General features: G+C 38.5%; 1 protein-coding gene across 1 annotated transcript in view; it reads right to left on the bottom strand.

The window, feature by feature from the left end:
- Nucleotides 1-13,943, bottom strand: part of ITGA8 (integrin subunit alpha 8) — a 157,891-nt gene that overhangs the window by 135,229 nt on the left and 8,719 nt on the right. The window contains exon 2 of the mRNA XM_081346360.1: nt 12,428-12,552. Coding sequence (XP_081202486.1) covers nt 12,428-12,552 — 125 coding nt within the window. The remainder of the gene's footprint in view (nt 1-12,427; nt 12,553-13,943) is intronic.

Below are 13,943 nucleotides of genomic sequence, written 5' to 3'. Positions count from 1 at the left end.
GTAGAGCTTGCAAGCTAATGTCGCAGTCATTTAGTGGTCATCTGGTAGCCCCTACTCTAACCAAAATGACCAACTGGAGGATTCTAAAAATCTGGAGAAAATCTGACATTCTGAAGTAAAAAGATTGTCTGAGCTTAACTGCAGGGTTAAAACATCATATTAAGCCAAGGTTTATTTATTTGCTTTATTTAACAAATATTTTTCACCAAATATACAAAATAATAATTCATAGTTATGAGACCGCAATGGCCATAATGGTCCAGCTCACAAATCTGGGGAAAAGACCAAGTGAGCAAAATGTAAAACATATACTGTGATATATGCAAACTCCTCCTCCTTTGTAATTGGGTAACAATGATGCCAGAAATAGGTAGGTAGTGAGCTTGTGTTGTGAAGCCATGGCACACATTTAGTTGTTTTGACAATATTTGATTTTTTGGAGACACATTTCCATCTGTGGTGTGCAAATGACAAAAACAGGTTTGCATGTAAATTCTGCCCCTTTTGGGTGTCATCATGACATTGCATGCACATATAAAAGGGGTGGAGATTGAACACAAGTTTGAGCACAATACAGTACAGGTAATCTACAACTTATGACTATATGGCTGTAACTTTGAACGCTGTGGAATGAATGGATGTAAGCTAAGCACTACTTGTATTTATTCTTTAGAATAAGTTCACAACTTGATCTTTTAGGCTAAGTTTATATTTTTGTTCTAGGCTTTCATAATTAAAACTGCAAATTTGAAAAATTGTGCATTTAACTATAATAGTTTAATCCAAAAGAACAAGTTTATACATGGAATACATGGAGTTATCATTTAACAATCATAATTAGGACTGGCAACTCCATAGCTAAATGGAATACTCATTAGACCAAACATGTGAGCGAGACCTGTGATTTTATTGCTGATTTTTCCACTGACTCCGCTTGTTGTAAGTTAGCTGAGAAATGTGAAAATGGTGATCATGTGGCTGTAAGAAAATGCAACTCTTATAAAAGTCAGTGGGTTGTGAAGTGTTCAAATCTCGATCATATGCCTACAGGGACCTGTGACAGTCATAAGTGTAGGAATCAGTTCTAAAGTTAATTCTCCAGAATTATTGTAACTTTAAACAGTCACTAAATGAATTAAATGAGAACTATTTGTAAATGATTTTTTAAAGTGTGGTTTTATTTGCTTCATTGTACGATAGAATGAGATGTGCTATTACTTAGGACCTTTTCTTTTCACTTTGTACTAAACAGTGGGATGGATTCAAATGATATCCTAGTCATTTCCCTTTTTTAAAAGATTTTCCGCTTAGTTTAAAGTAGGATATTTTTTGCTTCATATCTAAGTAAGTATATGTGTGTGTATACACGTACATACAGACAGACAGACAGATAGACAGACAGAGAGATAATATAGTAAAGGAAAAATGTATTCAATGCTTTAAGGCAAAGTGAGCTACTTTTTAATGACCCAAGATGATTCTTTAATGTCCCAGGAGTTCTGGTGGTACAATGGTTAGAATACAGTATTACGGGCTTAGTCTGCCCACAGCCTGGAGTTCAATCCTGATAAGGTTCAAGGTTGACTCCGCCTTCCAGCTTTCCGAGGTCAGTAAAATAAGAACCCAGATTGCTGAGGGCAATATGCTGACTCTGTAAATTACCCAAAGAATGCTGTAAATTGCTATTCTTAGGTCCCAAAGTGAGTGAAGTGATATAATTCATGTTTGTAGAATTAGGATTTAGGGAGATCTCATGATGCCATCCACTGTGCCCCGGATATGACAACAACCACTAATAGTCTCCAACATTACCTTCTTTAAATGCGTATTTCTATGAAAAATTTTAAAATTATATATTTCTAATAAAATATCTGAAACATATTCTGATGGGACTTAAGGCTTCGACTTTTGAAATGTACCATTGAATTTCTTCCTTGTTTGAGGTTGAAGGGTTTAAAAAGGTTAGAGATATCATCTCTCTGAAAATTAATTTCCTACTAAAATTAGCCTGGAACTATTGACCTTAGGTCCAGAATTAGCCCAGTGCTCCTCCTCTTTTATTTTTTTGACATTTTGTTAAAAATTAAGATCCTGACAATGTGGAACTACTAAATAAAGCATAAACCATGTTCTTTAAAAGGCCTCTTAGTCATACAATGTCCTAGGGAAATTAAGATAGCTGTGGCTGCTGTCATCAGATTTATACTTCTCTTCAGAACTGTGTGCTACATTGCTATTGGTGAGTCAGAATAGATTCACTGAAGGATTGCCATCTAACCATTTAGTGAAAACAGAGCAGGATGGAAGGCAGCTCGCTGAGATCTAGCTCAAAATTGACCCTGGTGCTGGTCCCAAGACCAATTAGCTTTATTTATGGTATTGAGACTTTCATTCACTATAATTCATCACAAATCAGTGACTTTCTGGACCACCTTATTGATGTTTCCTAAAATAGAATTAGGGCTGCTTCATACACACAGTTGAGTAAGATTTCTTTGTACATACAAAACGCATCAGCTACATGTTCCATTATCAGCCACAGCTTTCCTGCACGGAAGCAATTTCTATATATGGCAGTCCTGGTGCCTATAAAGGTCTAATAAAATGCAGAAACCAATTACTAGCAGATCATTTACAAATCCACAAAGCTACAAACATGTAGCATTAGGGTGTGCTCTGTCTCATCATTAAAAAGAAAAAAAACATAGGATGAAATAATAATATTTTTTTAAAAAAAACATGCAGATTTCAATATCTTATGTAGTTCTTTAGTTATTCTACAAATCAGGATATTCTCCTCGAGGTCAGTAATAGTTTTACCCAAAACAATATCAACATGAAATCCAAAAAACCTGCCATTGCAGTAGAGTATCTTTTTCTAGCCTCCTAAGCCCGTTTATTGCTTTTGGCATAAGTAAACAGCGCGAGGACTTTCTATGGATTGCAGAACCATTTTTTAAAAATGGCCCAAGTCCTTTCTCAGATAGATTACTAACAATTGATGATACATACATCTCCATTTCAAGACAGAAAACACATTGAGATCCTAATGTAACTTGTAGTGTAAACCACTGTAGGATAATGGTTGCTAATCCAAAGTTGGGAGGATCCAAATTCAACTGCAGCCCAAGCCATGGAAGTATAGCATCTCTCAGCCCAGCTGCCAAAAAAATAGGACAGCACTGTGTTCCTGAAGAAAATAGGGGAGATAATATGAAGAAAAGAATAAAATAATAGCTCTAATGACATTAAAAGTATTTAACATGGGAAACTAGAATGATCTCTGATATATGCACGATATTAATTAATTAATTAATTTTATTAAATTTATATACCGCCCTTTCCCAAAGGACTCAGGGCGGTTTACAGGGTATTTAAAATCAAACAGTACAAAATACAAAAGTTAAAAAACAATTTAAAAAGATTAAATTATCCCTTAACTAAAAACCTCAGTTAAAAATTCTCAGCCTGGGCCGGAGAGCTCAAAGAGCCAGGTCTTCAGGTCCCGGCGGAATGAACGAAGGTCAGGGGCGGTCCTAAGCTCCACGGGCAGCTGGTTCCAGAGGGCAGGCGCACCCACAGAGAAGGCCCTCCCCCTGGGTGTTATCCGCCGGCAATCTTTTACCAGCGGCACCCTGAGAAGACCCTCCCTGTGTGAGCGCACTGGACGAAGGGAGTTTGATGCTGGCAGGAGGTGTTCCCTCAATCCCAACCTAGTTTGCATCATGATTCCTCCACTTATTATTTATTTAGTGTATGGCATACAATGTCAGGGAAATCTACAAATGCTAGACACAATGCAGTCCTGACAGCCTAGATTGCTACCGTACTTCATTGAGTATGCCACTTGCACTCCTATCCTTGGTACATCACAGGGGACAAACTAGCTTTACACCAGCTAACTAGTGGCACTCAGTTTGCTGGCTGTTCCCGGCTCCTCCATCAGTCTTGCCTCACTTCACCTCCTATCACATTGCCTCGCATCTGGCCTGGTCCAGCACTGGCTTCTGTTCTCTCGCACATGCAAATGCAACTAGGTATTGTTGGAAGTCAGCACCCACCCATCCTTCTAGTGAAGGAAATATTTTGGGGGAATATTAAAAAGGACAGAATATTATATTTTCCCAAAGGAATAATGGAGAAGATCTTAAAAGGTAGGAAACTCCCCACCCCAAGTTTCTCTGCCCCAAGCAGAAACCAGGTGTGTAGAAATGCAGATTTGATAATCCTTTCAGAAAGACTGGAGCCAGGAAGCTTAGAGCTGATGGGATTAGAAAGACAAAAGATTCCTAGAACCTACACCCCCTCACCCCAAAAATCTAACACAGGACATAGCCATCAGCCTCAGCCCCAGGGAAGCAGGACATGATCTTTAGGACATAATAGGATTAACCCACCTTCATCAGACTACTAAACCTCAGGTCAAAGTTCATGCCACAGGAACAACTCCAAACACAAAAGCCTAAGAAGGTATAAAAACCCACCACTCCCAGCAACAAGTGGTCAGCTGCTCCAGAGCAGTCTCCACTTTGTTTATTCCTGGCTTGGACTGGACCCTGATGAAGATTTTTTTCCCAACAGTATTTCCCACCAAAAATTGTGCCCATTTATCTACTCACAATATCAAACTGCTGGGTGGGCAGGAGCTGGAGAGTGAACAGCAGGAGCTCATTCTTTCTCGCACAGCCAGGCTGGAACTGCTAGATTGCAGACCAATTCTGGCCAACAGTTCTAGCATCATTAAACCTTTGTGCCACCACATCCCCACTCTTCATCTCACCAAAGTCTTCAATCTCTGAAAAAAAGCTCAGTGTGGTCTCTGGCCTCATCTCTGGCTTAAATACAAGGGTGCTCACTTGGAGTGGGATCACACAGTCAAACTAATAACTACAGACATAACAGTTGAAGTCATGAATCTTTTCTAATTTCACATCTCTGGAGACTCACAATGCACAATCCTCTCTCCCTAAACAGAACCTAGATTTTGGTACAACCAACTCTGTTTCTGGACAAACTGGCTTATCTCTTCTTTATATTTTTTCAAATCCCTCCTTAATTCTTGACATGGAGTTCCTACTTAGAAAGCCTAAATTTTACTTTTCAATGTACAGCTCGGTACACATGAAAGGGATTAATCAGCATTTCTCAGGTGCTATAGACTTCAGCACTAGAAAAAGAAGGCAGATACAGAGGAAAAAATCTCTGCTTGCATTTTTAAAGGTACATCTTTAAAAGAAAAATTTGGCCACCATATTGAGCCATATTTAATAATTTAGTACTTTTGCACAAGGGAAGATAATTCATTTTAGGTTGCTCTCTAGCTACCCCTTCTGGCAGATTAGGGAATGATAATATTAACTGTAGAATTTTTCAAGATTGTATTTGTTGCCTACAATGATGAAAACATTTAGCTTACCAAATAATACATCTATCAATTTAATACATAAAACTAAAATTTCATTCTGAATGTATCTGTTCCAAATATCGCACAGACCATTGTACTATACTAAAAACAAGAAAAGTGTTCCATAAATAGTATCAGTATATCTTCTTTAAATATATTTTTATCCCACTTTTCAAGACAAAGGCTCTTGAAAGAATTTACAAAGTAGAGCAAAAGCACTATATTTTTTTAAAAAAAATCCTATATCTCTCACAGACTCCCTGCCTCCCTCTCTCCCTAGGAATACATATAAATATATGGACTTCAACATCCAGCATTCAGAATTCTTTAATCCTACACTTGCCTTTCTGGGAATTCTGAATAAAGAATGCCACACATCTGGAAGACTGTGCAATTGATGATGCTAATACACAGTAACAGTTAGTTTCCCTGCTGTGCTGTTTGATGATAGAACTCTAGAGAGTAAGTCTGGAATGCAGCAATGCTGGCATTGCTACATTGCTATTGTTATATGACCATTTAACACCACTGGTTCATAAGGTTTCCTGTAGGCTTCCAGATATAATTCAGGTTATTGTTTTTGTTTGCTTTATATGGCTACCTAGCTGAAGTATGATTCAGGGTGACTCACAACATTATCACCTAAAAAGTCCTATGGGGCATTAGACTGGATTATTGCAGGATCGCATCTCCCCAATGCCATCTGTCTGTTCCACATGCTCTAACATAGAGGTCGCCAACCTTTTCGGCACCAGGGACCGGTTCCATGGTGAAAGGTTTTTCCGTGGACCAGAGAGTGTATGGTTTTGCGTGCTGCCTGCATCCCATGGATGGGGCTTTGTTTGTTTGTGCAGACCGGTTGCTGGTATGCTACAAACCAGTACTGGTCCATGGACCAGGGGTTGGGGACCCCTGCTCTAATAGGATAGGCATGCTTCCCTGAAACAGCTTCTTCTAGTGGACCAGTAGTCATTCCTTTTCCGCTGAGTCTCGTATCTTCTGGAAGTTGATCTTGACCTTACTGGCTTTTAGAAAGGCATCAAAGAATTTGTTGTTGCTTTTTTCTTGGCCACTGGGGCCAGGATAATTGGGATTCCTATCAGTGGGGAGTAATGATTGCAAATCACTTGTATGGATTTCAATTGGAATTGTTCATTTTATTTTTGTATGTTTGGGGTTTCTGATAAGCTGGCTAGAGTTGCACTGTTCCGGTTGGGTAGCTTTATAAATTCTTTAAACAAACAAACAAATAAATAAGAATATTTTTATTGGCTACTGGTCTACACTAACAATTTTCAACCTGTGTTCCATATATTACAGGAATTCTATTAAAAACGTGTGTGTGTTAGACTATTACGTGTAGTGTCACTTGCCTAACTCATCTTGTTGCACGATATAATAGTTGCTATTTTTAACTTTATGAATTTTTGTGATGTGTCAATGTGAAGTGATGTTCTTTACACATTAAGTGGTTGGAACATGGGAATATGGAATTTGATTGGTGGTTTTTATCTGGCAGACTCAGGAGAACATATGAAAAAAACCTTCCTTATGGAGTGGTTTGCAAAACATTTTGATGATGATGTAGTGGTCTGCAAAGGAATAGTCTGGGCACAGCTGGGTTATAAGTTGACTCCAGGATCAGAGGCACCATGTCTCAAATATCAGTTCCTAGGAAACAGCAACAATGGAAGATAATAGAACCATAGAGTTGGAAGGGGCTACTGAGTCCAACTATCTGCTCTGGGCAGAAATCCAAATTAAAGCAGTCCTACAGATGCTTTCCAGCCTCCACTTTAGCACAAGCAAAGTCTGGAGAACATGAATAATTGGTTCCATTGTCAAACTGCAGTTACTATAACAATTTTTTCCCTAATAGTCAAATGGAATCTTTCTTCCTGCAATTTAAATCCATTTCTCTATGTCTGGGACAGTGAAGAACAGATCCTAGTCTTTTTCTTTGTAACATCCTTTCAGATACTTGAATGATCTTATCAAATTTTTCTTCAATGTTTCCTACAAGCTAAACATTCCTATTTCATTCAGTCTCCTCTTCAATAGGCTCTATTCTGAATCATCTAAGTATCTTCACTATCCTGTCCAATTTATATGAATCTTTAATGTTCCAGATTGCCTTCTTAATGGATATATAAGGTCTGCTTTTCTGCCGTAAGAGGTTCCTTTGTAGCCACTGTGTCTCAGTATATTGTACTCAACTAGATAGGGTCAGCTTTTATCCAGCAAGTTTAAGTCACTAATGACTGCTACAGGACTGGGTTGGTAACATACTGTATAACACATGAGATGGTAGAAAACTGTTACGTTACTAGTAGGCAGCAATATTGCCATCCTTCACAGATTCACCCAACATGAAATTTTAGTGAGATCTCACAAGATTTGGCTGAGATTGTTCAATTTTTGGTGCTTTCTGCCAAATGGAAAAAAAGGTACCTTGAACAACTTCAAAGCAGAATGGAATCATTTCAAATTGATATAAGACATATGTATAATTTCTATTGTTTTTTCAATAAAACCACTCGTATAAAGTTATCTTCTTTCCATTGCTGGTCCACTGACTACATGGCTGTTATTACTGGCAACAGAAATGAGAAATCCATCCAACTCTGCTGTGCAGTTTCCTTGCAAGGAAAGATTAGAAATCCCATATACTATCCAAAAAGCTAGCATAATCAAGGATGGGGGGAGAGAAAAAAACAGCCTCCCCTCCAAGTGTGAAAAACCTTTCAAAGAAGTCTTGTGTTCAGCATTTAAGTACAAGCTGGAAATGGGGTCCAAAATAGGAATGTGGTTATTTCCTGATATTTTTATCTTCTTGCTTGCAGCTGTCCTTTGTAATCTATTTTTATGTAATAGCAATGTTTAAATTATTTCATTATGCAAATTGACCAAAGAGGTTGAATCTACCCTTAAATTCGTGTGCCCCAAAATTCTGCACCTAAAATATTCTGTTGTAGTAGTATTTCTCTACTCCTTTATATTTTTTGTGACATCCAGAACTTGGATAAATATAATTCCAAGCCTTCTATAAAAACATTGTAACACTTGAAGAGCTCCCTTTTAATAAAAAAAATTAAACCAATTAGACTCCATTCCTAACCTCTTTACCAAGATCTTTTGGGATACAGAGGATGAGAAGACAAGATGAAAGTGATGTAAGCTTTCAGAAACTATATTTCATTTCACCAAGGTATTTGCCCATGTACCTCAGGCTAACAATATCAACATTTGAATGTGAAGATTGACCTAAATCTAATCCACTGCATCTTACAGGGTAAGATGCTGTTTCCCAGCTGTTTTATGTTTGGATTTTAATTCTGAATGGTTAATTTATGGGCAGGAGAATATTTATTCTGAAAGCTATTAAGTGGTCTAAGCTCTTGGCTTACTGTACTGATTTTGTTTCTTTCTTCCAGAGAAGTTCTGACATCAAAATGAGTGTGGGGACACTCTTGCACACACGAAAGCACCAGAAAAAACTAAGTTGGACTTGATGAATCCTAGCTGTCACTTCTAACAATTGGATCTGTTTAAATTAAAGCCTTTCCATTTTAATGTTTCAGAAGACACTAGCAATAAATGAATTTTGAGGGCCATGCAGAAACAACAGAAAAGAAACTACACAAATTGTTTCAAATGTGTTTTCCCTTTAATTAAATAAGAACCATCTGTTGGGGGGGGGAGGCATTTGGATGTGATCCATATTATTCCTCTGCTAATTTTCATCCAGCCTCCATTACTTTGAGAGAAATATGCATGCAAAACTGGGTGCTTTTATGCTTTTAATGGGCAGAAGACTTGTTATATAGAAGGCTGCTAAATCCCAACCTTAAGTACATTTTAATTTTAGAAGCTAATGATGAACCAACTTGTATAAAATCAAATATGTATTTAAAACAACAACAAAAAAGAAATTACATATAAACAAGGAGATATAAAAAATCAAGAATGACAGATATTCCATTTTGGATCTTTGCAGAAATGAGTTATGTTTCTCTCCTAGTAGATCCATGGCAAGTTAAAAACTAAGTTAAAACATTTCCTTCCATAACTTTAATCTTTTCAAATATAACCTGGCCTAGGAGAATAAATGGATGGAAGTATGGATAAATGGATGGAGAAGAAAGAAAGAAAGAAAGCCATGTTCACAGAGAAGTGAAAGCATAGGGAGACTACAATTGGGATTGGTAACTCTGTTGCTAACTGCATGGTCACTAAGTGAAAAATCATATAATCTCAACATATAGATCAATTCCTGTTTGATTGTTAAATCAATCACCACTCATTAAACAAGACATCACATGACTGTGACTTGCAATCTTATTTCCATGTTCTCTATTAACTCTGCTGCTTATGAAACAAAAGAATGGAGTCATATAATGATAGAATATAGGGACAATCCTAACTTAAGATGATTAACTCTTCCTTAATGGTGAGGATGTCCCTGTCTTCTCTTAAGGGCCTGATGATATGCCCAGATCTTAAAGGGCCATTGCTCAATCTAGCTAAACCAGATAGCTTTCATCCAGTTTCTAACATTCCCCTTTTAGGGAAGATTGTAAGAAGGTGCTCACATTCAAAGGACTCTGGATTAAAACAGATTACCTGGACCCATTTCGGTTGTAATTCAGGAGAGGAAGAACAAATTCTTCCTCTGGTGGAAGCAGGATGGGAGTAGTGTATCTATCCTTCCTCTCAGCAGCTTTTGATACCATCAGTCATGGTATCCCTTTGAACCATCTTTGGATTGGAGGTGGGAAGCATTCTACTGTGCTGGTTCTCCTACTTCCTCTGGGGTCAGGTCTAGTCAGTTTGGACAGGAGAAAAGAGATCCAACCCTATTGTATGGAGTGCCATAGGGCTCATCCCTTTCTCCCCTCATGTTGAATATCAACATGAGGGGAGAAAGGGATGATCCATGTTGAATATCAACATGAGGCCACTGGGTGAAGTTACCCAATGGTTTGGAGTGAGATGTCATCAGTAGGATGATGATACCCACTTTTATATTTCCATCCCAAGCCACCAGAGTTTTGCCATGGTCTTCCTGTCTCAGTGCCTGAGGCTGTGCAGGCCTGGATGGGTCACAATAGACTTCAGTTCAACTAAGTGGCTTTGGATGATGGACATTCTGGTGCTAAGGACCTTTTATCTTTGGTCCTGGGTGGAGTGGCACTCCTTCTGAAAGCGCTAATAAGTAATCTGGGGGGGGGTGTCCACTTGAACTCATGGCCCCTGTTGGAAAAGAAGATGGCAGCCATTTATACATTTTCAGTTTATATGCCAGCTGTGCCCACTCCTGGACCAGAAAGCCCTGCACATTGTTACTCATGCCCTTGTGATCTCCTGTCTGGATTACTCAATGTGCTCTACATGGGGCTGCCCTTGAAGGGCATTTAGAAGCTTCTACTGATGCAGAATGCATGGGATTTTCTAACATTCTCTTTTTAGGGCTGATTACTTTGCACTAGTTCAGTGGCCTGTACTACTTGCCATTGTGCTTCCAGATGCAATTCAAGGGGCTAGTCACCTTCATGGCTTAGGACCAAATTATCTGAAGAACCATCTTATACCAGTTTTTTGTGTCCATCCAATCTGGTCTGGCAGAATGAGTGTGCTCTCAGATCCCATCATCCAAGGAATACCAGCTAGTGGAGACCAAGAAACATTTCTTTTTTGGTATAGCACACATTCTATAAAACATCATTCTTCTGGATATTAGGATGGTCCTGACCCTGCTGGCTTTCCTAACAATCTTAAAGATTTGGTTATGTGCCTGGGCCTGGTACTCAGAGTGTGTGACAGATCCCATCTGCTGGCTGTGTTAACAACCACGAATTATAACATGCTCCTTGTGTTATTTTACTTTTTGTTATGTAATAGTAATTTGTTTATGATTGTTCACCTGTACTGAGTTTAGAGGCCATACAAATTGAATGAATGAATGAATGAGCAAACAGACAAAGATTGGTTGCAAATACTTTCATTACACTTTTGTAACTTTGAATGGTTATTAAATGAGGCAGTAAAGGACTACCTGTATTTGTTTAGAAGATGGCTCCATTCAGCACTTTCTGTAGTGATTGAGAGAAATGCACAGTGTTTGAAGTATTACAGGAGAATCAGTCTCTGAATAAACAGCCCCATACTACTGTGGATATGCAGACAGGACATTTAATATAAATAAAGTAAAGGTAAAGGTTCCCCCACACATGCGTGCTAGTCGTTTCCAATTCTAGGGGCCAGTGCTCATCTCCGTTTCAAAGCCAAAGAGCCAGCGCTTGTCCGAGGACGTCTCCGTGGTCATGTGGCCAGCATGACTAGACGCCAAAGGCGCAGGGAATGCTGTTACCTTCCCACTGTAGTGGTCCCTATTTTTCTACTTGCATTTTTACGTGCTTTCGAACTGCTAGGTTGGCAGAAGCTGGGACGAGTAACAGGCGCTCACTCTGTTACGCGGCACTCGGGATTCGACCCGCCAAACTGCCAACCTTCTGATCGACAAGCTCAGCGTCCTAACCCATTGAGCCACCGCGTCCCTTATTAATATAAATAGGTATACCTATTTTCCAGATGCTTTGTATATCTTCCCAAAAAAGTCCATAATTTGGCCTGTTGCATCTGGTCCAGCAATTTTTAGAAGAGATTTAAAAATCTGGAGGAAAATGAACTAAATGAACTAAAAATTTAACTCCTAAATGGGTAGGTGAATAAAATAGATTCCATTTAAGTCTAATCAAGTATAATCATACACTTTTGCTAAGATGGAAGATATATAAGTCCAACTTTTGGACATCACTTTACTTCTCTTGGGACTCTTCTGCACAAGGTGATACGATATATACACTATCCAAGAATTGTGTCTTCTCTAAAGAGCCACTGATTTAGATCAGACAAACTGACATAATGAAAGGAACATCCAATCTGCATGCACCTGAGACAATGATCAGTGGCCCTGTTTGGCTGAACATTCCCATGCAGATGATACGGAAACAATTTACTTACTTTTATTATCAAAAGGGATCTGTTTGCACTCCATAGCTGGCCAAGGGCAATAATAGACGGCTCCTCCTTCCACTATGTCTGGCTGGGTTGTGTTGGCTTTGGGAGCTCCAACTAGGACACTTACTCTGCAAAAGAGGCAAGGGAAATATACTAAGTATGAATCTGAAAGAGCCCAGGCAAGTTGCTTTGTTGATTGGGATCTGATTCCAGAAGTCCTTTTCTGACACCTCAGTCAGGAAAAGAAAAGCATCAATCAAAGCAAGAGCAAACAAACAAACAAGCAAATATAAAAAACCCAATCCCAAGTAATATTTGTCAAATGGCAAAGATTGTCAAATCTATGACACTGAAGAAGCACTAAAGAACAATGTTTTTAGGAGGTGAGAAGAAGCAATACCAGTGCTGAGAAACAATGTTTTCTCATTATCTCCCTGGGCGTTTGTTAGAGAGGCACAGGCTCTCTCTAGCTCAGATCACTGGGTTCAGGGCTAGTCCCACCATTATTGTTTACTGTTTAGTAGTGAAGTGGAAGACTATTTTTGGCACACAGCTACATGATTACATGTCTTTTTTAGGGTAAATGTGTGCTCCAAGAGAAATGTAGGAAGCATTGATGGAAAGATACATTCAACTATTCTTCCTTTAAAGGCATTGCATTTTTTTTTACTTTTTATTCCAGGAAAGTTACATTCAAATGAAGGATTAAATTATCATGGAAACCTTAACATTTTCCCCAGTGTCTGATAAGTAGATTTAAAGGGCTGAAGATTCTGAATTCCAAATGGGGAAGTCCCTAGTTTTAAAAGCTGCTATAAAGATTGTCAGGCACCTTCCAGAATTTCTCAACAAGCATTGGCATCTCTGAAAGATGTAGTCTACCTATATAGAAGACACCCAAATAGGTAAAAGCTGCTCTAAGCAAGCCATTTGCTTTCTTTTATCTTTAAATACATTTTCCTTCTTCACCTACTACACAAAGGGTACAACGTTTTACAGAATGGTTACAAGGATTCTGTCCTCGACTTACAGCAATTCATTCAGTGATCAGCGGAATTTACAACGGCACTGAAAAGAAGTGACTTATGACCATTTTTCACACTTACAACCATTGCAGCATGCCATGGTCACATAATCAAAATTCAGATGTTTGGCAACTGTGTGATTACCTTTTGTGACCTTCTGACAATCAAAGTCAATAGCGAAGCCAGATTCACTTAAGTGTGTGATTCACTTATCAACTATTCACTATTTTCACTATTTTCACTATTATTTAATTATTATTGATTCACTATTATTACTATTATTATCTTTTCAATGGAGAGCCATAGCTGCCAGTTCTTTAACTAGTGTTGGCCTTCATATATATTAAGTTCTTCCAAGAACCTAGGATGTCATCATGTATTGGCATAGTCCTATGTGTGGATCCAAGCAGTGTAGCCTTTTACAATTAAACAGATGGAAATTTTGTCCATGAGCAGATTTTCTAAATACCATACAAGATTTTTTTGTATGGTAG

The sequence above is a fragment of the Vipera berus genome (genome assembly GCF_964194415.1).
Source record: "Vipera berus genome assembly, chromosome: Z".
In the NCBI taxonomy this organism is placed as follows: Eukaryota; Metazoa; Chordata; class Lepidosauria; order Squamata; family Viperidae; genus Vipera; species Vipera berus.
This window is presented reverse-complemented; position numbering and strand designations above follow the sequence as displayed.